Source organism: Brienomyrus brachyistius, chromosome 15 (genome assembly GCF_023856365.1).
Source record: "Brienomyrus brachyistius isolate T26 chromosome 15, BBRACH_0.4, whole genome shotgun sequence".
In the NCBI taxonomy this organism is placed as follows: domain Eukaryota; kingdom Metazoa; phylum Chordata; class Actinopteri; order Osteoglossiformes; family Mormyridae; genus Brienomyrus; species Brienomyrus brachyistius.
This window is the reverse complement of record NC_064547.1, coordinates 19,586,421-19,611,460: the sequence shown is the minus strand read 5'-3', so window position 1 is coordinate 19,611,460 and position 25,040 is coordinate 19,586,421. Positions and strand designations below refer to the sequence as shown.

The 25,040-nt window shown below is 48.4% G+C and overlaps 2 protein-coding genes across 11 annotated transcripts; one reads left to right on the top strand and one right to left on the bottom strand.

The window, feature by feature from the left end:
* Window positions 1–719: 719 nt before the first annotated feature.
* On the top strand, window positions 720–18,347 carry pde7a (phosphodiesterase 7A). Of its 10 annotated transcripts, none has more exons than XM_048976169.1 (14): window positions 720–1,718; window positions 10,590–10,650; window positions 12,080–12,112; window positions 12,429–12,518; window positions 13,313–13,458; window positions 13,582–13,645; window positions 14,413–14,508; window positions 14,753–14,853; window positions 14,986–15,117; window positions 15,381–15,472; window positions 15,571–15,709; window positions 15,797–15,899; window positions 16,668–16,748; window positions 16,939–18,347. In XM_048976169.1, the coding sequence occupies exons 1-14, from the start codon at window positions 1,581–1,583 to the stop codon at window positions 17,151–17,153; spliced, it is 1,491 nt and encodes a 496-aa protein (XP_048832126.1). In that variant the 5' UTR covers window positions 720–1,580; the 3' UTR covers window positions 17,154–18,347. The 10 variants fall into 10 exon arrangements, with proteins under 10 accessions (XP_048832126.1, XP_048832125.1, XP_048832129.1 ...); XM_048976168.1 differs by having other exon boundaries at window positions 12,405–12,518; XM_048976173.1 differs by lacking the exon at window positions 720–1,718 and adding an exon at window positions 7,486–7,767 and having other exon boundaries at window positions 12,405–12,518.
* Window positions 18,264–25,029, bottom strand: mtfr1 (mitochondrial fission regulator 1). The gene is made up of 8 exons (XM_048976178.1): window positions 24,103–25,029; window positions 23,247–23,393; window positions 22,343–22,441; window positions 20,804–20,925; window positions 20,500–20,726; window positions 19,921–20,155; window positions 19,611–19,782; window positions 18,264–19,524 (listed from the first exon to the last, which is right to left on the bottom strand). The coding sequence occupies exons 2-8, from the start codon at window positions 23,253–23,255 to the stop codon at window positions 19,477–19,479; spliced, it is 912 nt and encodes a 303-aa protein (XP_048832135.1). The 5' UTR covers window positions 23,256–23,393; window positions 24,103–25,029; the 3' UTR covers window positions 18,264–19,476.
* Window positions 25,030–25,040: the final 11 nt, after the last annotated feature.

The following is a 25,040-nucleotide window of genomic DNA, read 5'->3' as shown; positions in this document are numbered from 1 at the left end:
GTATATGTGTGTATCAAAGGAGAGCGCGATAGGACGCGTGAAAAGACACATTGCGACATACATGTACTCATACTGTGCAGCTGGCAAATAAAGCATCACACAAGCTTTTTCATTTAATTCTTCTCTGACAGACACCTGCCATCAAACTGGAGATGTTAACTAACTTCAAAATACAGCTTATTAAAAACAGAACTGAAAAACTGTAGTGTCCATGGGTACAAGAGCCAGCAGCATTCCAGCCACAGACATTGTTTTACTCTCTGATCAGTTCTTTAACTACTCTGCCATCTGCTGTTCGGTAGCGACTTTACAGTCTGTATTATGCCTCAGATCGCGGAGACACGTGAAGGGCCGGCGTTCCCATGGAGAAGGCGTTCTGCCTTCACGTTGTGGCACATAAGCACTAACAGTTAACAGAGTCACCGCTCGAGTACAACTGGATGACTCATGCGAGAAAGGTAATCACTAGCAATGATGCGGCCCGGCAGCAGGGCAAACCCCGCTGTGGAGGAAAGCCCTTGCCGAGGTCCGTGCAGACTCCAAACGACTGCATAATCAAGTCTCGGAATCGCCCTCTATCTACCCAATCAGAACCTCCGTAACAATCGTCGTACGATGCTTAAACCAATTAAATTTAGCGTGACAATACGCAACGCGTAGCAATAGGACCACAATAACAGGAGTGCTGTGACAGCTTTTTTCTCTGTGGAAAGTGGGTATGTTTAGGGAGTGAAACTGGTGATAGGAAATCAGCGTGGCTCGCGTCGCCATTGCGTGTTATAACTGGTTCCAGTGTGTGTGCTGCACCCTCGCCATATGTGCACGGTGTGAGCCGATGAGTGTGTGCGTGTGTATATGTGCACGATGTGAGCCTCGGAGTGTGTGCATGTGCACGGTGTGAGCCTTGAAGTGTGTGTGCATGGTTTGAGCATCAGTGTGTGTGTGTGCGCGCGCGCGCGCACGGTGTGAGTCTGCGTTCATTGTGTGAGTATCTCTGTGTGTGCGTGCATATGTATGTTTGTGTGTGTGTGTGTGTAAGTTTGTGTGTGTGCACGGTGTGAGCATCAGAGTGTGTGTTTGCATGGTTTGAATCTTGGCGTGCATGTCTGCGGAGTGAAACAGGGATCAATCAGCGCCCGTTCCTCCGATGGTCACACGGCCGCAGACTGACAGCCGCCTGGCCGCTACCAACCTGCCTCCGGAGGATCGGAGCCCCTCTCCGGCGGCCGCGCCTCTTGTTCGGATTCACAGCCCGAAAGCAGCTTAAAATGAGGAAGCGCTTTTTACAAGAGACTGAAAAGCGAGCGAGGCCTCGGCGGCTATAGGCCGGGGAGTGAACGCTGCCGCATGGATAAGCAGCCGGGACTGAAGCGGGACTGGACGAGAGCGGCGCGGACTGCGCCTTAATGCCGCCGGGCTGCGGGTCCGTGTTTCCACGGGGAAGCGCTCTAACCGCAGGACAGCGTCTCTTCATGGGGCTTATGTCGCCAGCGCCACTTAATTCTTTTTAATTTATTTTATATGTCTATGATTTTTATTTTTGCTGAATTTTGATCTGGATCCAGCGTGTATTTTGTTCAATGGAAGTATGTTACCAGCTGCCGGTGCTGCCCCTGGACAGGCCGGTCCCGAAGCATGTCCTCAGCCGGAGGGGGGCCATCAGCTTCAGCTCCAGTTCGGCTCTCTTCGGTGCCCCCGATCCCCGGCAGCTGTCACAGGTAACCAGCTCATCCACGCATGTGCTTGGGCTTCAGACTGCTGCTTCGGAATACAATTAGTTTAGATTGGAATCGATTCAACTTCACGGTCGTTGCACAAACTACAAGTAGGCTACTCAGACAACGAACTCCAGTTTGGCATCTAATTTAAATGTGCAAAATAGTGCAAAAGTGCAAAAACAGTTGTGCAGTGATGGATAGTTATAGGCTTATTTAAATGACTATGAAGTGGAGTATGGAGTCCATGGTTATGGGCGAGATCAGGTGAAAGTTAGCGGCAGTTAGGTGTTCTGTTACCTTCGGTATGTTTCACGTCTGTCCTGCTTTTTGGGAGTGATGCGTAAAGGGACCTGCTCGGGACACTTGTGCCGCAACATCAGTGTGGATTTGAGTCTAGTGTTGCCTTTTTATTGCACCTAATTTATTTTCATGTATTTATTTCCTCAGCATTCCTTTTCATCATATTGTATGTCTACTGTGTATTATTTAAACTTTGTTTGCATATGTACACTCTCTGCACTTTGTTTTACACCGTATGGGCGCACTTCGCATACCTTGCTGCTGCATGTATACAAGATTTTCCCCTGAGTTCAATAAAGTGTTATCTTATCTTAACAGGCGCAGCACCGCAGCGATTTCCCGTAACAAGTGCAACTTTTGCCCAGTGTTTGTTGTGTGTTTCTATCTGTGCGTGTGACATAGTAACGTTTTGTTACTTTCTGTTTACGCGCGGCACTGTTTATTAGGTACTTGTTTGAAGTTTGAGTTTATTTAGGGGAATGAAAATATGCTTAGAATTAGTTATTTGTGTGTACGGCCCCGTCTGTTGTGTGTGTTTTTGTGAAGGTTTGTGCAGTTTCGCAGTTCACAAGCTACAGTACGCCGCATGCAGGAAATATGCAGGAAAGTGAAATTAACTGCAGGTCTGAAGTAATCCGTTGCTTAAAAGTGCGGGAATTGGCAGATGGGTATTAAGGATGCGTTGCTACACCGCAGTGACCTGAAAGCACCTTCCTGCAAAAGAAATTACCTGATGTCCTTTCAAAGTCACGTGAAGCTTACAACAATTACTATTTTGCCATCTCTGTACTTCCCCCCACTAGTTTGTAAATTAGCTGTCACTGATACCATCACAGACATGCGCATGGAGGAAGTAAAATTTTACGTTCTTGCAGAATAAAACTCACTAAATCGCTGCATGTTTTTATTATTATTTTTTTTATAATACATTTATATCCTGACACGTTCCCTGTTGCTGCCGTGTATGTGGGAATCCCTGTGGGAAAATTTCAGTTTTTCTGCTAGTTTTTAAATATGGGTGCAGGGATGGTGGGTTCTGGTCTGTTTGCCAGCTGCAGCCCTCTCTCAGAGCCAGGCTGCTTCTCTATCGGAAGAGAAAGCGACACTTCTGTCTTCCCTCTGCCGCCTGACGGTCTCTTGCACCTTCACACACACACGCTTCCTCCTCACGGGCGTCGCTCTCTGCTGACATGCAGTCTGGGCGAGAAGCTAAATTAAAACGTGTCCTTTCAAGGAGCTGATTGGCGCGGGGGGGAAGAGAGCGAGAGAGAGAGAGAGAGAGAGAGAGAGAGAGAGCGAGCTCTGATGGCTCTTCTCAAAAGGTGTTTAAGGTTACCAGTGCCTGCAGAAAGGTGACACGCGATCGTTTGACATGATTAATCGGTTCATTCAGGTGGGTGCCTGGGTCACAAAGGGCCTTTATGCTTATTTCACAATTTAAGAGAATTCGTATGACATTTATTTTAAAAAATAGTTTATAATATGTGCCATATCCCAGCTCTTTACAGCTCACACACTGGGGGCTCCGTGTTGGTTTGGTGTCAGAATGGTGTGATCTGGTGAGAAACCCGATGGATGTTAGTGATCAGTGCATCCTCTCTCTGCCCTGCAGGACACAGAGCCCCTTTGAGCGCCCCCCCCCCCCCCCCTCTTTGCTGGTGATGTCCCCAGCTGCACGAGGCGGAGGGGGGGGTGCTTCCTGGGTGTGCAGTCCTGTTTCCCAGGGCCGCTGTTCTGTCTCTCTGGCCGCATCTGAGCCTGACCTGCCTGTACTGGTTTCACGTTGTCTCAGATGGGACGGAGGGTGCTGGTGGTGACGTTTGCGGAGGGGGGGTCTGTGGTACTCAGCTCGTGTACATGTGGCCAAGTCTGTCACCCCTCTGTGCCCATTGCCTGATGGCTTTTGCTGTGAAGATCACAGCTGAAGCCCCTCCTAATTAGTTTGCACGGTGTTGGGGGGGGCGGGGCGTGCCAGCGGTAAAATTTTCTGGTTGGGGGGGAGCTTCTGGTGGATCGATCTCCTGGCCAAATTTAATAATTTTGACTCGATTTGCTGCCGTGTTCCGGCATCTGACCGTGTTGCTGTGAGCGTGACCTGCGTGTGCAGGCTGCCTTTGCTCTCGCAGTACGTTCTGAAATGTCTCTACACATGCAGATGACCCTGTGACCTGCCACCCTCCCACCCCAGCCTGGTGGGGGTGGTTGAAGGGAGGAGTTTAACGTAGTTTAGCGGCAGCTGACTGGCTCGTCCTTATTTGAGAGCACTGATGGCCACTGCGCCCCCCCCCCCCCCCCCCCCGGGACATTTTTAGGGGTGGGGGTTTTGTTTGGATCCGGCTTGCTGTCTGAGGGTTGGGTTTGGGTTGGAGCCCTGGGGCCACGTGACCAGGCTGTTTACCTCTGCTGAGCCTGTTAAGGTCGCTTATGCGGTGCCATGTTCCCTTAGCTATAGGATGTGGTCAGAAGCCAGAGGAGCCGTTTGCAAGGTTGTGTTTCAAAACCTGTTTGTGTAACCCCTGCGTTACCGGCCGAGTTGTGCTCTGGCACACCGCCTAGCTCACGCCCAATGCGCTCCACCCAATGCGCTCCACCCAATGTATCTGTTCTTCCAACCAGATCATAATTTAAACTTGAATCTCATTTGTCCATGCATCCGTAATTAATATAATTTTATTTTATTTATTTTGTTTATCGTTGTCTGAGCAGCTTTTTTTTCCCCAAGACTGTGGTTGTGTTGTGTTTCAGAGGCAGGCAATTTGTATAACCAATTGACAAGAAGTACCCCAGCTGGTTTGGCACTTTACGTACTGGAACATTTGGTGCTGGTACTGGACCGGAAGTCAGTGGAAAAGGGAAAGTACCAAAAGTACCGTACTTTGTATGGTGGAAAAGCCCCCTCTGTCGCTGACTTTGTCAATATCCTCTGGCCCTTGAGTTTGGGGCTGTTTTGTCTTCAAACAAGCCCCCCCCCCTCTCTCAGAGCCCCCCCGCCCCCCCCATGACACTGGGAGTGCCCAGGGCTGTCAGAAAATTCTGCTTTCCTTGGTCTGGCGGCTGTGTGAAGGTGCACATACATCAATCATGCACTAGGTCCTTGTAGCCCCTATCTGTGATCAAGAGCATCTGTCTTAGGGGGCAGGTGTGACCTTTGTGTGACCCCCAAACCTCCTCACACACACGCGCACACAGTTTGTCAGCAATGTGCTTCACACACTTCACAGAGCACCTCTGAATTTGGGAGGCTTCTCTGTAACCCCCCCAGCAGAAAGAGGGGGCTGGGGGTGGTGTGGCTATGGGAGCCCCCTCCCAGAATGAGGTTGGTGGCCACCCCTGCAGTGGGACTGGTCGCTGGTATGTTCTTCCACGGTGGGGGCATCACCATCATGTCATTTTCAATATTTTCCATGAAGCTCAGAAGTGTGTTTGAGGGCACTTTGAGAGTGAGGTGTGACTGCCGGTCCGGTCGGTCCTGTGTGCGTCATCTCTCTGCTGCAGGGTCCCGTTACAGACCCACATCCCTGCGTTTCAGGAGACGCCCCCTCGGGGTGCGAGACGCTGGCTTCAGCACACACCCATCTGACTTGGGCAGCACTAAGTGGAAATTCGATCGCCTCTTTGTGCCTGTACCCCTCAGACTTCATGGGTGCCATTTGGGGAACAGGACACCTTCATGCATGGCACCGGAACTTAATTTTAACCGCCTGGTAAAGAATAAATCCTCAATCAGATGTCGTTTGTGTTTCATAGAACATTTTATCTCATCACTGATGCCTGGAGGCTATAAGACTCTGCTGGATTTCTGACTCCACTAGTTACAATCATGGTCTGGGTTCACAGTGAGGTCACGTTTGTGTGCCTCCTTCAGTATGGGGGGAGGGGGGTTACTGTGGGCCCTTGAACTGCCAAACCAGAGCCAAATGCCTCTCTGGAATCTTTTAGGGTCATGTAACCCTATGCAGAATGACACACTGGTACAGCTGGACTATCAGCTGCACTGGCTCCAAGGTCCAACAGAAGGATAATGGCTGTTTTTCAATTCAGTAAATTTTTATATTGTTCCTTTTGCAACAGAGTCCCCCAGAGCTCTTTACATGGGTGTGTTGTGATACATTGCTTCATTCCTTTATACAGAATAATTCAAAAACAGGGTTATCGTGGAGCAGACTGATTGAAAGGGATTCTGGGTCTCATTCGCGTCTTCGTTGGCTTTGTACTGCCCCCTACCAGTGAGGGCTGTGATGACGGTCAGGATGGTGCCCCCCGGTGGAATGGCATGCTCATGCTGGCGGGTTGTGGGGTCGTGCCCACACCAGGATTTCTCGAAGGCGTTCAGTGGCATTTCTGCTGCCCAGACAAAGGCGCCGTGTTCCGCTGGGTGTCCGGAGCCTGTCGCGCTTGGCGAGGAGCGCGAGTGTGATTTTGTTGTGAACGAATTCCAGATCTGATTGTCTGACATATCTGCAGCTGCGACTGGACAAAAGCAGCTATTTTGGTGAGGACTGACATCGGTTCAGAGGCAGATCCTGGCAAGGAGATGGGACGATTGTCCTGGACAGCGTCGTTTGCGGGGTCACCAACTTAGCAAGGCAATACCCCCTCCCCCCTGCCCTAGCAGTATCCACCGCCAGGTCCATCCCTGGCACTCACTGTTCGAGTCAAAGTGAAATTGGTCCCGTGAAGTTTGCGGGAGGTGAAGATAGGAGTGCTGCCTGTGACATTCGGTCAGTGCACTGCAAGGGTTTTGACTGACATCACACTGCTCCTTAAACCAAGAGGTTTGTGGTTCAAGCCCCAGTAGGTGCTTGGGCATTTGGCTGATGAGCCAAATTTGTGCCTGATATCCATCCATCCATCCATCCTTCCATCCAAGATCTCCTCTGTAGCTGAGTTGACCAGCTCCCACATCCCCCCCCCCAGAGGTGAAGGTAGGGGTACTGGTGGTGGGCTTCCCCACCCCAAGGCACTGCCAGTCCTGACAGAGACCCATGTGTCGGTTACCCCACACCCCTGCCACCCGTGACGAGCTTCTGCGTCAGGCCTTGTGAAGCTGCTATTTGTGTCCACACACCTCCGCAAATACCGGTTGTGATGTCAGCGTGTTTTGGGGGTTTTGGGGATTGGCCAACGCCTGCTATGGACTGAACATCCCCCATGCCCACCCCAGCTACCGTATGCCCAAGGCTTCTGCCAGGGTTATGCTGTGGCGCATCCTCTAAGCAGAGGCGGGCGCCGCACCCCACGCACGCCCCACACGCCTCCGCCGTGCTTCTCAGGTCTAGCATGAGCGCTTACAGTCAGCTGCACGGTCTGATCCACTCTCCTCGTCATGGACGCCGAGGCGTGACACTATTTTCTGCCGCATCGCCGCAGACCCTGCCTGCACATCCAGCCGTGTCACAGTGTTTGTGGGGCTGTTTGCTGGTTGCCATGGTGAGATGGGCTGTTTTGGGAGGGGGTGTAAGAAATGAGGCTCGCTGGGGGTCCGGGGAGTTTCGCAGTCAGGTGACAGGACAGCTGCACGACAACCCACCCCAAAACCCAACTGTCTGTCTTCGTTTGTCAGACATGGGGCCGTGGGGGACACACATCCATGTACATGCACACACGGGTACACACGCAAACACACACACACACACCCACACACACAAAAAACACGCACTGAGCCTGTGCTCCTCAGTGCTGAGAAGGACCTATGGGAGTTGTGTTGCTCTGGACACTTGCCGTACTTCTCAGATGGATCTCTTGGAAGGTAGGACTGTGTATGTGTGTGTGAGAGAGAGAGAGTCTCACCTGAGAAATCTTCCTCCTCTTTTCTTCACGCACATGCAGCTGGGTCTATTGACTGTTTCTGCCATGTTTACTCTGTGCTTCCTACTATGTCTAAGAAGGGAAGATACCGGCTCAGGTCCGGAACTGATGATCTAGCACTGGGGTTTGTCCGTGTTGCTGTAAGCATGACCCGTAGCACTGCACTAACACACTGGGTGCCCGGTTCACATGGTGACGTATAAAAACAAGATTAACATCTAAAGCACAAAGCTGTCTTTTAGGGTGGCGCTGGGATTTGAGGGACAGTGTCTGGGGACGGTGCAGGATGCGAGCAGTGGTGGGCGGATTTGAGGACGGCGGGGGATGTGAAGCACTGCATCTGGAGACAGTGCGAGACACAGCAGGCGGGTTTGAGGACGGCGTGGGGATGTGAGACACTGCATCTGGAGACAGAGCCGGACAAAAGGGGTGGTTTCAGACTGCATCTCCACTGCTGACGTGTGAACGTACTCTGAGGTGTAACCAGTGCAGTTTAAACAGTATTGATCTACATTTCTATTTAGTAGCTGATGCTTTTATCCAAAGCGACACAACATTGAGAAATAATAATTGACACTTTTATTGATCCCGTAGGAAATTGTCTTTACACCTCCCACAACTTGCTCTTTTTTTCATAGAGGAAGTTCTCTGCGAAGGGCTGCCACTGTAGCAGCGCCCAGGGAGCTGGGGTTAAGGGCCTTGCTCAAGGACCCACAGGCTGAGGCTGGGTTTGAACCTGCGACCTTCTGATTACAGGCACACAGGCTTAGCCCACTGAGCCACACGCTGCCCCAGGAGGAAAGGAGGGCCAGGCAGCGCCTTGCTCAAGGGCCCAGTGACATCACTGTGCTGACGCTGGGATTCGAAACTGTGACCTTCAGATCACAGGGACTTAACTAGAGATGGCACCAATCTGAAACCAGCTATCAGTAATGGGTTGATACCAGCAAAAAATGCTAGATCAGGCATACCCTGATAGACCATGAAAATGCTTGTCGCCTTAGCAAGACACAACCGTAAATAGAAGTGAGGGTCACATGATGGTTAGCTGTCCAGTAACGTACGTGCGTCAGAACCGTCCTGTCGGCTGTGTGGAGATGCAGTAGCCTGGTCACATTCACAGCGTTTATCAGCATGAACTGACCATGAACAATCAGTGACAATATTCTTGAAGCTTGGTGAAAGATCGCAGAAACTCACAGGTGATGCGTAAGCCAAAAATGATTTAATCACATGATTTAATCACACATAATTATATAATGTATACTATGCATAATAATTCATGATGTAAGTGCTTTCTATATTTTTAATGTTGAGTATGTCGAGCATCTTTTGTCTCAGCAACCAGCCTCACTCGTGTGTTACTTGTCTTTGTAACTGTGCAATCTTGCATTTCTTCTTAACGTTTATAATTTTCATTGTTGTTCTTTTTAATGCGTCCAAAATGTATGTCTTCCACTGCATACTTAAGGGGTATTATGTAGACTAAGGTTTGTATATATATAACGTACAGCACAATGTTTAGACATTGGTAATAAATAAACTTTTTATATTATCATTCAGGCAAAGCAGAGTGTTATGGGTTGAGGTAGTGGTGCCTATTAATCGCCTGTTTTCACACCCGTGGGCCCCTAACCTTCGCCAGTATGAAGGAGGTATTACTGTACTTTACGCTTAAGGAAGGAAAGGGCAAACCTGCAGTGAAACGTATGTAAGGGAAGTGCTGATTTTGCTTAAGTCTCACAGTAAAAAATTATACTTTTGACTTGTACTTAATTTTAATTACAGACGCTCCTCTACTTACGAGCTTTTAACTTACGAACTTTCAGACATATGAATGAAGAGGACTGTAAGTCCAAATCGTGTTCCTTGGGCTCCTGTTTCCTGTTTGCACATCAAAAAAATTTTGTGCGCCAATTCCGCCCAATACGACTTCTGGGCGCTACTCTCACCACGCAGCAGCGTAGCGTGCGTACTCCCAGCATGCTAGTTCTTTGTACTTGCGTATACCCTTAACATAATGCTGATAAACGACTTGCAAACACTTCAGTTTACGAACGGCCGTTCGGAACGTAACTCATTCATAAGCAGAGGAGTGTCTGTACTTAAAAGTTTTATCTGGGCTCCATTGAATATTTTGTACTGGAGACTTGTGTGCTTTTTGGCAGAAATGGTTAATTGGAATATACAGTGATATGTTTATGATTGAATTTCTACATTATATTTAATTTGGGAAGCAACTGCACAATTTGCACTTTAAGAAAATATTTCTATTCAATTTTGTGAAAGTGTTGGCTGTTGAATTCTTCAGTAGTGTAACGGCACAGCTTTTGATTGGGTAACATGACCATCATATAGCTTTTGATTGGGTAACATGACCATCATATAGCTTTTGATTGGGTAAACATGACCATCATATAGCTTTTGATTGGGTAACATGACCATCATATTTCACTATTCTTGGCATATTCAAAAAATGCAGCTACAGCAGAAGATGCAGATAGTTTGGCAAGTTAGTTAAAATGTGTTGACATAAATATTTCATGCTAAGTAGTTGATAAAGGGGATTGGATTGTAATCGGTATCGGCAGATACTCAGAATTTTAATATTGGCATTGGGATCGGAACAGAAAAAATGATATTGTGCCATCTCTAGTCTACACTCCCCAGCTCCGGGGACTGACACTGCATGCATTAGGCTGCAGGGTCTTTTTATTTATTTAATGTTAAGCCCCTCACTCCCCCCTCATTCTCCTTTTGCAGAGACGTGGGGCGATCTCGTACGACAGCTCTGATCAGACGGCACTCTACATTCGTATGCTAGGTAAGTATCTCTGCTGGCATCGGAGGGAGTGTGCAGGCCGCCAAGTGCGGCCACCTGACGACGCCGTGTGAGTCCTGGGCGTGAGGCTACCCTTATGCTTGCAGCCCCCCCCCCCCCCCCCCCCCCCCCCGCCATGTGCAGGAGTGACGTTAGGCATCACTGACCACCGCTGCCATTGAACTAGTCAAGAGCCGCATCGATTGGCCAGAGCGGAATCCTCTCAGGGGGATTTAGCAGGCCACCAACTTCACCACTGGCTTACTGCCCCCACTCCACCGTACAGCTTCATGGAGGTGGGTGGGGGCTGATGAAGCTGACAGGCGTTTTTAAACCTGTAATTACATGCTGTATAATCACTAAACTAGATCCGCCAGTCATTATTTTGCCAGTATTCGGTATAACAGAGACTTCAGTGATATTAGTGAGAGTTTTAAGGGTGACTTACTGCTCTTATGAATGTAAGTACCAGTTTGATGCAGGAATATGGTCAGCCCTTACAGAGGCGTCACCGGGCTGAGGCGAGTACAGGGCTGATATGGAGCCCTCCCCTCTGGAGTCCTTCTGGTGGAGAGGAGCTACCTGGTAGCTCTTAGTTTAGCCCAAGTAACATTTAGTGTCTTATTATTTCGAATGTTCTCATAATCCAAGAATTCACCGTGAAATTTTGTCCATGCTTAGTAATCAGTCTGCTCTTCAGATAATGATGAACGTGGAGTTAGTAAATTTCTAAAGATCGAAGTTATTTAGACTGCAAATAAAAAGGAATATGATGCAGCTGGTGGGCTATGAACGTCAAGTGAGAAATTATGAACTGGTACAGGAGGGAGGGGGGCTGTTATTGTCCTTAATGGCTGAGATGCCCCCATATTAAAAAAAACAGACCCGTCAAAAGTGGAGGGAAATCACACTGCATTTTATTTCCTCTTCCTTGCTGTAAAAGCAGTGTGGTGATATCTAACTTTTAACAGTTTGTCCACATGACAGACGCACACACACTGTTGCTTAGCAGCCATGACAGGACTGGCCGTGTTGTTCAGTGACACTGACTCACAGTGTCGACGGCATGGTGACAAACAGCACAGTGTCCCCTGTGGCCATACGGTGTTGTCGTGAAATTACGGTTATGAAAAAATGGTCAGACATTTCCAGTGTGACAGTGGTGGTGACTGGTGACATGAGCACACTCACGGTGGGCATGTTGACCTATCTGGTCAGAACTGCATCGGCACCTTAAGAACACTGTTACCAAGGTTAATGGGGGGGGGGGGGGGGGGTCTGTTTGCCATCTCTATGCATTGCTTACACGCTCAGCTCTGCAATAACTGATCTGTCCCCCGTCTGACTCCTTTAATGACACGCTTCTGTTCTTATGTGACGTTAATCAAACAGTTCGGCTGACTTGTAATACGCAGTTTTGGTATTTTGATAGGGGCTTGTGTAATATTCAGGCAGCTGTTTACAAGTAAGTAATATTCCAGGAGGAACCTGTGCGACTCTCTGATGCTTACTGACTTTATTAAGTGTCACCCTCTGGTATCGCACCGTGCAGATTGGCTATTAACCAGCTGTGTCCTGAGTGCGCTGCACTGTGTCGTTGGCACTGTATGAATGCTTCACTGTCTCACTGTGCGAGTGTGACCCCTGGCTTCACCCCACTCTGCCCCCCTACTGGCTCACTAAAGCTCTGCACTGTCCGCCATCGCCCTGCTTGCGTTGCCCTAAAACAAAGTGCTCTTTGTCGCTGTTCTTTTGAGGACCTTGTTGTTGGTGCCCTCTAGGAGATGTGAGAGTGAGGAGCCGCATCAGCCTCGAACCCGAGCGAAGGGGCTCTCACCCGTACCTGTGTGTTGATTTCCGAATTTTGCACTGTAAGTATGACGAGCTCCTGTATCCACATCCAGCTCAGTCCCTTCTCTGAGTGAGTCGTGTGCAGTTAAACTGTGGTCATTCTAACAAACTGCATACCTGTTCCCTGGACAGAGCACATGTCTGATACTAATATTGCAGCAGAGAAGCACACTAAGGAGTAGTTATTAGTGATGGGCAAATGAAGCTTCATGAACCATTTGCTGTATTTTTTGACTCCACTAGATGGTGCTCTTGGTTTCCTATGGGGGCATGCTTTGAGCAGAGAGCGCCATCTAGTGAAAATACAGCAAATGGTTCATGAAGCTTCATTTGCCCATCACCAGTAATTAGCACTGGTAGTTTTAAGGAACCCCGTAGACATTCACACACCAGCTTGTGGCCCCCTAACAAAGGGGTAGGGTGACTGTACCCACACCAGGCTGGATGATGTGATGTGCGTATTGTTGTGATAAAAACAATACTGAGTAGGGCAGGAAAAATAAAGCTTAATGTTGTTGTAGTTGAGGAGCTAGCATCCCCTAGTTATGCACAAGTGCAGCTTCATGAACCGTTTGCTATATTTTCTGACTACCACTAGATGGTGCTCTCTGTTCATAAAAGGGCTCAATGCATGCCCCAAAGCAATCAAAGAGCAACATCAAGTGGATCAATGGTTCATGAAGCTTCATTTGCCCATAACTAGTATTCCCCACCCATATTAGAATGTCCCTTATTAATTAATTAACAAGTACACCCATATGAGTCCCGCCCCCTGGATGCACTCTGACTGCCCCCCTGACGGCCGTCCCCACAGCCCGGCACGATCCCGCCGCTCCTGCCTCTGCCCACAGTGTCCGGCGGCTGCTCAGCTTCCAGCGATACCTGCACTCCTCCCGCTGCCTCCAGTGCGGCAGCGGCCCCCCTCACATCCTCGACGATGACTACGTGGGCCAGGCAAAGGTCAGCCGCAGACCGCCGGCCCAAAAGCCAGCGAGAGATGCTGTCTCCTGCTGCACCTCAGGCCTGTTCTTGGAGTTATCTGTCTGACGGTTTGCTTTTGGCTGATCGACAAAATTCTTACAGTGTATGCTACAGAGGATCGGGAGCTGGAATTTCGACATTTTCCTCTTTGACAGATTAACAAATGGTAAGTTTATACAGCTTCTCTCTCTAGTTCAGCAGTGTACAAAACGCTGTTTTCAGTAATTCATACAAATTACATTCATTTATCCCCATAACTTTCACTGATAATTTAGTGCTCCTGAATTTCAGCCTTGCACCACAATTCCTTCCATTAATTGTGAGAAAATGTAGAAGATTGATTGCATATGCAGAATACAATACAAGCCATTTTTAACACGTGACAGGAGCAACCTGTTTCGTCAGTAACGCGAGTCGTGTGATGAAAATGTACATTTCACAATTCAGTCGCGTGGTTGTAATGCTAGGAATTTTGTTAATCACGTTGACTGAAAGGGTGGGTGTGTGTGTGTGTGTGTGCTGGTGTGTTTGTCTGTCTCTGGATGAGAGTCATGTCTAAATATATGTTGAATAAAACAACACAAGCTTAACTTTAGACTGAAGTCTAGGACGGTACTTGTGTAACACACCTTTGCACAAATCTTTGCTTCTGAAAATTCAATGGAAAGTCAATATTGCCCCCTGCTGGCTGTTTTTATCAGTCTGTTTAGATTAGAAAGCAGCTTTTGAAACTGATCTTTGTAAGGCAGTCTAGAGTTTCTGAACTCCAAACAAAATAATAGTCCCTAGAGATGAAAAAAAAAAAAAAAAGCCAAGATTTCGGTATTAGTGTTGACCAATTGAAGAAGCAGGAATTCTCTGTACTGTCTCCAAAATGGCAACATTGTATCTCATTTCTCTTATTGTCCCCCCCCCCCCCCCCCTTTGTTGCAGGAAACAGCCTCGTCACCCTGACATTTCATTTATTCCATCATTATGGATTAATTGAGCTCTTCCAATTAGACATGGTAAAACTTCGTAGATTTTTAGGTAATTTTTTTCCCCTTTGATCTGAGAATTGTTGGTGATGTATTTTATCCATGCAGACGCAGACCTAGACTTTGAGTAGGAGTTAATCTGAAAAATTTCAGTCGTATATTTGTGCACTTGTGCGAGTGTCCTTGCCTGGGTAGTAGGTGCAGTCATTCTGCTCATGCATGGCCAGTGTGAAGAAGGGTTTTCTCACATATTTGTTTGGTGGTGATGGAGTAAACTTACACGTGTGTCTTGGCAGTTCTGGTTCAGGAGGACTACCACAGTCGGAACCCCTACCACAATGCTCTGCATGCTGCTGACATAACCCAGGCTATGTACTGTTACTTGCAGGAGCCCAAGGTGAGACTCACGGGTGGGACATTCTTCTTTGTCTCATTGGAAAGCGATGAAATGTCTTCTCTTCCTGCAAAACCCAAGAGATCTTCAATAGTGAGTTTCTGTAACTGTTACCTTCTGACGTCTTCTGCACAGCTCTCAACGTCCCTCTCTGCCTGCGACATCTTGCTGGGCCTTCTTGCAGCCGTCACTCACGACCTGGACCACCCAGGTGTCAACCAGCCTTTCCTCATCAAAACCAACCACCACTTAGCTGCATTGTACAAGGTGCGTTCTCTGCGTCACCTGGCAGCTACCCAGTGCTGGTACCGACTCCTCTTTCAATTAAAGTCCTTAAAGTGACACCACACCAAACAGTCCTAAATGCCATACGGGGTAATTAACATGACACGTCACAATTAAACGACTCCAGCAGTCCGGGGGCTTGATTATCATTTGCATCAGCAGAACTACAGAAGTAGAGATAAAGTTTGCGCTTGTCACATGACTGAGGACTGAACCAAACTGTCCGGTTCCTTCACCACTTGTAGAATACCTCAGTTCTGGAGAATCATCACTGGAGGTCTGCAGTCGGCCTACTGCGCGAGTCCGGGCTGTTTTCACACCTGCCTGCTGAAGATGGGTCGGTACTGCGCCACACGTGGTCACTGCTTTTTCATGCATGGATGTCATGCGATCGGCGCTGGTGAAGCAGCGTTCCATTGAGGTGGTGTGTTTCAGACTGAACATGGAGAAACAGCTGGGATCCCTGATCCTGGCCACGGATATCAGCAGACAGAACGAGTACCTAACGAAGTTCAGGAAGCACTTGGAGAAGGACGACCTGTGCATGTCTAACTCCGGCCACCGGCATTTTGTCCTGCAGGCAAGTTCAGCGTCGACAGACGCGCCGCTGTCCGGTACGTTCCGCGTGCCATTTCTGAACGGTTGTGCTTCTCCTGCTGACCTGCAGATGGCTCTGAAGTGTGCCGACATCTGCAACCCCTGCAGACCATGGGAACTGAGCAAACGGTGGAGCGAGAAGGTGACTGAGGAGTTCTTCCATCAAGGTATGTCTGTTACCTCTCTGATCGGATCTGATCGCTCGTAAGTATAGATGTCAAAAGGTGTTTCACACACCACAGGCTTTTACCACTTTTCCATTTCTTTGATAAACTGCAGATTTTTTGTTCTTGTTAAGCATTTGGAAAATAAATCAAATAAAAACAATTTTGCTTCATAACATTGAAAGAGTATGTAACAGTGCATGTCTGACATCCTATTCACTGGTTGTGCAGTGATGGCAGTCAAACTCTAGGCTCTCCTTTAACTTTAAATGCACTAGTTAACTGTTTCATCCCATGACAAATAGCAGTATTTAATGTCCCTTGCAGAACGAATGCCTCTTTTTTTTTTTTTTTGTCATAACTACTAGGGGACGTTACTTTGAGTCAAAGATACATTTTCTTTCTAAGGTGCTCAAATGATGAACTTGCTTCATTAGCAAAGAATATTGAGTGTATTTTTAGTTTTGAGTAACATGGAAATGTAGAAAATCGCAGTGTGGTGCAAGAACTTTTCACTGGCAGTGTCAAGTTTTGCTTGTCCAAAAACATTAAACATGAAATCCGGAAAAGAATGGAGGTATACAATCATCTTTACTGAAGTGGTATAAAACCCAGTTTCCTGCTGTACCTCATAAGTAACTTTTGATTTAAAATTTGATGATAAAACGGGAGTAACGTATTACTGCAGCTTTTTGGACAGAACAACTCCAGTGAAAGTGCCTTCATGTGAAATACTGTCTCACCTCTGAACCTCTTTCCCTTGGGTAATAGGTGAGATTGAAAAGAGACACAATCTGGAAGTGAGCCCTCTGTGCGACAGCCAGACCAACACCGTTGGCAGTATTCAGATGGGTAAGCTGGTCCAGGCCCCGTTCCGCTGAGGAATCCTGCAGGATTCTAAGCGTGTGAAACAGACTCCCTGTGATCAGTATGAAACATTTACAAACTGTAAACGCATCACCTTCCTCCTCCAGTTCCACTTTGAGCAGTGCTCACAGTGCTCGTCCCTGGGCTTACTGACTCAGCCATCCTGCCCCCACAGGCTTCATGACGTACGTGGTGGAGCCGCTGTTCGCAGAGTGGGCACGCTTCTCTGACACGCGGCTCTCCCGCACCATGCTGGGCTACCTGGCCCTAAACAAAGCTGGCTGGAGCAGTGCACTCCAGGAGTTGGCGGGGGGCCTGGATGAGGGTACGGAGGCGTCCGTGGAGGAGCCCGACTCCACAGCATTACCTCAGGGAAGTCAAAGGTCATGACCCCCCCCCAGAGCAGAGGGGGTGAGGGATTATACTGTTCTTGCTGCAGCCAGCCTGTGGCCTCCCCCGTTTGAGTTGCACATCTCCCACCCTGACAAACCACTGATTTGAGGAAAAAAATTTACCCGTTTTTTTTTTCTGAACATAGAGCAATACATAGATACCTCATCTCACTTCCGCTGTGCCCTCAGTCAGCTTGTATTATTTATTGGGTTTTGCTCCTTCACGCTGTTCTGGCCGAACAAATCTCACACGCTGAAATTAAATGGAAGCCGACAGGAAATTCCTGTAGCGAAAGTGCCATTTTATTTTTTAATTGCTTTCGGAGGTGGTTTCGAAAAGTGTTCAGAGAAGAGGCTCGAAGGAATCTGCTGATGCTTTTGAAACAAAGGGCCCAATCTTTCTGCTGCCTCTGAGACTGTTTACAGTGTGTGTGAGTGCATGTGTGTGTGTGCGAGAGAGAAACGCGATGAAAAGGGATCATGCCTTTAAGCACAAGCCCACAGAACCACTAGGGAACTCTGACCCACGGAAATGGAACAAACCGCAGATCGCAGTCAGTGGGACAGCGGCCCTGTGACAAAACGCCATGGTGACAGAGCCCAGGAGGGGGGGGGGGGGGGGTGAGGTTATGGGGCCCCCACCAGCTGAAAACGGACGTTTCTCAGGGACGTTTGCTTGTGGATGTGACCTTTGACCTGGGCTGCTTTTAGAGCCGGTGACCAAAGGCATTAGAAGCTCACGGAGAATGTGTGCGATGACGCAGTAGTGCCACAGCACAGCACGCCACGACCGCCCTAACTATGCACAAAGCTACGTGACCAAACTAGCGCCTAACTTCACGACGTGCATCTTGACTCTTAACCGTCTGCCTGCGAGCCTTCGCTGCGGAGCAGCAAACATTCCATATGGCCGTCCGGTACCGTTGGTTCTGTACAGTACGGTGGCGTTCTGGGTCTCCATTTGGTATTTCACATAACTGGTGCTTTATTTCATTTCAGCTAATCTGTATTTTTTTTTTCATCTTGTAAGTGCTGTAAGACTGTTTTGATGAAACTGTTTACAATTTGTTGTTACAGCCATTCTGGGGGAGAAGACTTCAGCGTCAAGCCGTTTTGAAAAACTTTACTGTATTGACCTTTTGATACATGCCTGTTGCAGTTCCATTTTGATTAATAAAACAAATTAAACTAATTCCAAAGTTAATGTGGTGCGAACACCTGCCCCGATGAATATCATTATAAAATCTCACACACACATGAAGTCAAAAGGGTCCACAGCTTTTGCCGATACCTCTGTACCACTTTGTATGACTGCAGCACTGTGTGTCAGTAACAGGAGAAATTGCTTGTTTTATACAGTAATTCTGAAGTTAAATACTTAAACCAAAAGACATTACCGTAATATACAACTTCACTAAACACGATGTGTGCGATTATCCAGTTTTTTTCCCCCCCCAAGACATTTGAATCAAACTGGGCCACTGCGTGACTTGTGATATCTGTACCAGTAGTGAAGAACCAGTTCAAACGAACCTCAAACTAATCCCTGGGAAAATTACTAAACACAAGGATAAGTTTCAAACTTACAAAAAAAAAAAGAACTGAAATAGGTTCTTTAGGATTCAAATGATGTTTGGGCTTCATACCACCTAAAGATAGCAGCTCAAAGTAGTGAATGAAATGCAGGGAGAGGGTCACGGGGTCACGTCATTCCCTGTCACCAAACACGGCACCTTCTCATACAGATGACCTGACGCTACGTCCCACTCGCCAATAGGATCTCAGCTATTCGTCTTCAATACAAGTAGACATTCAGATTCCATCAGGCTAAAAACTAAAATCAAAACGGCACATAAGTAACACGTATCCGTGAGCAGCTAATAATAAATAGTCAAGTATAATAACTATTCAAACAATATTTTGCATATATATCCCACTGTCCTATGGTAACGGATGACACTCCCCAGCATTTCCTCTAGCATTCCACCATTTCCCAGCATTTCCACCAGAGGGCGCTTTAGAGAAAATGGTCACATTAAACCATCCAGCTGAGTGTTTGGGTAAGACTGAGCAGATTATCCACCTGTTTGTTCTTTGGCGTGAGCTCATGGCTGTAGGGGCTCAGGGGAAACGCTCCCAATCTCAGCTGTTACAGAAGGAGTGGGAGGGATTAAAGGGGAGCAATTGAAGGGCAAAAAGAAGTGGCCTTAAAGTGTCATCAAACCACCGAAAGGTCAATGTTGCGGAGGCTCCTTGGTTTGGCAGGTCACACGTTCATCCGGGGGCATCGCGAGTGGAGGCGGAGTCCCGTCTCATCTGGCCTATAGGAGCTTCCTCTGGGGAGTCGACTTGAGCATGTGCTGTCCGAACTGGGGAGGAAGCGAAACCCAATGTGAGCGATACGAACAGGCAGTGGATGTGGACCGGCAGGTCCCAGCAGGGCCTCGGCGCTTACCGTGGGGGTTTCACCACGGTCAGTGTTAGCGTCGTGGCCCACAGGCTGGCTGTCCCCCTCGGCCCGGCTCTCGTTCCCATAGCGATATGCAAATTTGCGCCTAAGGGCATCCGCAATGAGAGCAGCGGGATCGCTGGGGTCACTGGGCTTGGTGTCGCCCCCCTCTGGGCGCCTAGAGCACAGCAGATAGCAGGTCAGCGTGATACTGAGACTGCTGAGCGCTCGAGCCTGCAAGAGGGCTCAGGGATCAGCTGTTCTTCCGAAAGGATCTGACAGTGTCCAAACAGAGGAGCCTGGGTGCACTGCCTACCTCACTGCACGCAGCTTCACCTTCCCCATGTCCTTCAGTACTTCCAGCATGCTGGGCATCTCTGGAGGCCCCCGGGGCTCCGGCTGTGGCCCCACAGCCGCCATCTTACCACGGCGCTCTCTGATGAGGTCAATGGCTGAGGAGCTTGGCTGCGGGTTGGGCAGAGGTGGGGGAGGTGGTGGTGGAGGTGGAGGTGGAGGGACAGGTCCAGGTCCAGGTCCGGTGGGTGTTGGTACTAAAGTAAGGAGGATGGGGGTACTGACATGTGAGTGACACCTCAGAGCACTTGCATCCCCAGACAAATACTTCAGGTGATGAGATCTGTGGAGTTCAAGGTTCGATTTAGGTTTCTAAGGGAAGAAAAAGCAGAGAATCTCGCTAACGGATAAGTACAGATCCGTTACCTAGCAGAACCAGCTCTGAATTTCTCACCAATATCACAAACTAGGCTTTGGGTTCAACACTGCCATACCCCAGTGCACCCAGCTAATCACTACCAACAGGTAGCCAGCAGACCCCCCGGGAAGCGTGCCAGGACACGTGAGATTCTCCCCAGACGTTTGTGAGCATGTGACCTACCAGCCTGGGCGCTGTGGTCCTGGGCGAGAACGATCTGAGCGATCTGTTCCCTGAGTTTGGCCAGCTCACTCTCCAGGGCGCTGATCTTCTGGATGGTCTCCCTGCTGCCAGGCAACGGCTCCCTGCGGTCCGTCTCCTCCACATGCAGCGACCTCCGTTTCCTGGAGGACCTCCTTCGGGGCTGCCGCTGGTGGGAGCAAACTATGAATCCCGGGCGAGATCCGGGCCTGCAGAGAAGAGCCAACGAAGACCAATGAAGTAACACACAGGTAACAGGGGAAGGAGCGGGGGAAACGGCGCCTACCTGAGGCCCGTCGAGGAATCGTCCTCTCCGTCTATCCAGGCAACGTCGGCCAGAGAAGCGATGAGCTCACTGCGCCGACGTGAGCTGCCCAGGGCCCGGGCACCTTCGATGAAAGGCTGCAGCTGGAAGGTGGAGGCAGGGGTGTAAACAGACGGAATCAGCGGTAGCTACGGGTGCAGACCATTACCCCGCAAATGACAAATCCGGAAAAAGCGGCCCTGCGACATTAAGGTCAGAACTATTTAGTGTCCCATTCCATTACTGACATTTATGGGGGGCTCGGAACATGGCCTCTGGAGACTGACATGCCAGAGTCACGTCTGGGGTCAGTGTCGCACCCGCCAGCTGGCTGCTCCGAATCCAGCAGTTTGACTAGAGGGGGTCGGCTGCTTGCCTGGCTTCTGACACTAGCTGCCCTGAAACTGCTGCCCCGTAGGGTTTAACGCCGTCATGCTCCGCAGACACACCGAGCCGCGACATCTGGTCGCGGGAGGAATCGAGGACCATGCAAGCACAGCAGAGAAAGGGAATGGGCTGATAAGCTCTTGTACAACCGGGAATACAACTAATAATGCTGCTAAAAAAAGGCAGCAAGGGGAATCTGTATGAACAGCAAGCAAGAAAAATAGAGTGAAATCCAAGCGTCGTGGCGCCGTAACTGAACACCAGGTTTCGCTCTGACTGGCTGCAAGTTCTGGCTCTTTTCTTTCCCGGAAAACATAATTTTTATGGCTTCTGGCTAACTCAGCATTTTTAATCACATCCCTAATAAATGCTTCATTAAACAATGGCATATTTGGAATTAATAAATTAGGAGCAATTAAGTTAAACTAAAGTTTTAAACCAAACTAAGTTAATAAAGTTTCTATGTAAATCAGCGTTCACACGTCAGGAGTGAGACATATACACGCAATGAATATTTATCGGCATTAAAATGAACTGTGTTACACACAAAACGGGGTGAGTGGAAGGTGTCAGTCCTACATCAACATGCAGCCACATCCATGACACATCAAAGAGGGAACTGACCTAGAGTGGCCAAACGGGGGCCCCGGTAAAGGATGGCGGGAAGGCAAAGGGGTGCAGGCAGAGACGGGCACCCTAGGCTCTCGAGGTGAGAGAGAGACGTTAAAAAGGGAGCACACTTTGAAAAGAGTGTGCAGGTCATCTGCCAGCATGTCACCCCGGCGGCTTTACGGTAAACACAGCACCACCGTGTCGTTTCATATGACACGCTACGCGGCACGCTGGCAGGCAGAGCTTCCGCATTTAAAACAGGCGCAACACAGAAATCTTTCCTTACAGTCGTTATGCCAGGACCACTGGCCGGAGGAAGATGGGGAAGAGGAAGACAAAATATGAAATAGAAAAAAGGCCCGAGAGATTCGCAGGGGTAAAACTGACGGACACACTCTTATGATCACCGCAGCCACCAGGAAGACAGTAGGAGGAGCTACAGGCCCAGGAAGGCCTCATAGATCAGACCTGCGAAAATCACACACAGTGCCTACGGGGGAACCGCTCAACGGTGTGTCCTACCTGAAATCGGACTCGGGGGCACGGGGCCAGAGGAAGGCGTGTTCCGATTCTTCTGACGATGCTCCGAGCGGACCCATACGGCCTCACTGACCCAAAGACCTCAAAGACATCGAATAAGACTCCACATCTCACCGAGGCATACTCAGGTTTACACCCTGACTCAGGATTAGGGTCTAAGACAGATTCTCAGGGAGAGCATGACTGCTAAGGATCTGAACATTCATCCATCTTCTACCCACTTATCCTGGTCAGGGTAGAAGGCCAGCCTGGAGTCTATCCCAGGCAGCACAGGGCACAAGGATGGGGCACGCCCAGTATGCTATGGGATGTGGACTCAAGAGTGTAAAGGATGCCAGCTTGACTGCACAGCTAGGCACTAATTTAAGGGAGGCTCTGGTCAGCGGAGAGCTACAGGCTTGGGAAGAAAGTAACAACAAACCTTTATGTTAGCCTGTGCTACAATGTGAGCGAACAGTGAGAGCAAACAGAGCACCAGTGAATGGCTTTGGGGAGCTAAGCAGTATCACTCAGTTCATACACTTATTAAAATGACCATTCTTTACATTTATTTATTTATCTCAGGGAAGACACTTTAAACTAGGACAGGATTTGTAAACTACCATTTAAATTAAAAGCACCTAGATTTCACTTAAGCACTCAGTTCTTGCTGTGTGCTGATTGGTCAGTCTCCTATAATCAAGCATGTGTCACTAATGTTAATGTGGTGAAACAGCTGGATGAATCTTTCAATCAAGGAAACAAACCAGTCAAAGCACAAGAAGAAGTGAACGATTTAGTCATGCACAGGAGCCTTTCAGTTTTAATGCAGTTTGCAAAATCTGAAGTAGCTCAAAGTGTCCTCACTGACATCGATTATCTGGTCACCCTATGCATGATTACTTACTAGGTCCATCTCTACTGCTGTTCAGATGCCGATCACTCTAGGAATGCCTGCGAGTTGGCTGGCTCCATGGAGACCCACCCAAACACATCGTCAACCTCCAGCAGCCCGGCTCCACACTGCAGGAGCAGGCCTTGCTGCCCTCACTGCCTGCGGGAGCAGGACAAAGAGCAGAAAGGACAATCCGAGTCAACCTGCACACTGCAGAATCTACTGGCTCATGGGAAAGGTACCGGAACCAGCATCCATCGGCACCGAGGAGGGGAACGTGGGCTGCACAGCCTGCCAAAATGTCTCTCACAAATAAGGTCCATTTAGGGATCGACTGCCAGCTTTGGAGCAGGCACGTTTTTAATAATAGGAGAGCAGTGTTGGGCAGGATACAATGCCCTTCAATAACACCAGGCACAGTCCCAAGTCCGGACCCATTCTGTAATGGCGGGAACAGCAGCTCGTTTCCGGTTAAAGTCAGACGGCTCGATGACTCGGACACTGTATTAGTGTCAACTGACAACAAAATACATGTACTCACCGGGTGCCATATTTAATTAGCTTTAATTAAAAAGTCATCACTGTTTCGCTGGTCACCGCGGACTAGCAGGACGAACATATACTGTAGTGAAGGCGGTCACCGCGTAATCGTGTAAATGTGCCAAATAGTGTATTAAAAGCGTATAAACCGTGTAAAATAGCCGACTGCCTAACCGGCTGACGTTTCTTAACTATTCTGAAAACGATTTGCGGTACACTACAAGTAACCACTAGCGATGAGCTGCGTAAGTACGGGTGTAAAGCTCTGATTTAAATATATATGTTCCTCGCGACATAAAATACTTTCGTGTAACTTTAGAGAACTTACAGGACTCAATTTTCGGCGAAGTAAATCCCAAGTTCGCAGAGTAAAGCGCATTCGGCTACAGTACACGGCGTATTGATTGACAATGTCATTGACCAATGACAATTTGACTGGTAAAATTGTAAACCAACCACCACTAAGACATCGGCCGACGGCGTATTGCACGACACCGCAATCATCCAATAGAGTTCAAGAGTTACAGCACGAATCGAGTCTCGTCGGGTATCCTGCTGTTTGTGACCCGTGGGAGTCTCAGGAGCAAGATGACAATGAGAAGTCGCCAGGTGGCGTGATGAATGGCAAAGCCATTTACTAATGTTTGTCTCCAGAGTAGACTCACGAACCAATCTACGAATAGCTAGAATATACGCCCTTTAAGGAAGTTTAGTTTCAGTCCAGCTCACGAACAGGAAAGGGTGGTGTAATGCAAGTTGTATTTTCAGACGTCGAAATTATGCGATACTTGGTTTATATGAAAGATTCACGTTAATTTGCAGATACCAATATGACTACAAGATTTACACCTCACTGAAGTAACCCTGACATAGAGATTTGATCTCCCATGCACCCAAAGAAATACTTTAACCTTTTAGTGCCGTTTTCGCTGAAAAGACTATGTAAAGGCTCCATAATATACTTTAAATTCATAGTTGCAAAATTAAATAATATCCCTAGAAGCAATATTAGTCATTAATTGATTCTGTCGGGTACCTAGCACGGCATGTATGCGGAAAGAAGCTTCAAAACTTATTACACTCCGGCATATACACAGGTATTACATGTACTATTCTGGGTTTCTTCAATTACCCGCGTTAGCAAATGAATTTTACTTTGCAATGCACAAAAGTAAAAATCGACATTACTTAAATTACCCCCATAAAGCAAAACCAGAGTCCTGCAATGTTTGTTTGAGAACGCTCGGGTGCGCTAAAGGTCATTAC

Coding starts and splice junctions, on each gene's coding strand:
- pde7a (XM_048976168.1), top strand. CDS start 1,581: ATGGAAGTATGTTACCAGCTGCCGGTGCTGCCCCTGGACAGGCCGGTC. Junction 15,710..15,796: donor CCGGCCACCGGCATTTTGTC/CTGCAGGCAAGT, acceptor TCTCCTGCTGAC/CTGCAGATGGCTCTGAAGTG. Junction 16,749..16,938: donor CGTTGGCAGTATTCAGATGG/GTAAGCTGGTCC, acceptor CTGCCCCCACAG/GCTTCATGACGTACGTGGTG.
- mtfr1 (XM_048976178.1), bottom strand. Junction 20,156..20,499: donor GGACCACAGCGCCCAGGCTG/GTAGGTCACATG, acceptor TCCTTACTTTAG/TACCAACACCCACCGGACCT. Junction 19,783..19,920: donor GTGAAGCTGCGTGCAGTGAG/GTAGGCAGTGCA, acceptor GCTGTGCTCTAG/GCGCCCAGAGGGGGGCGACA.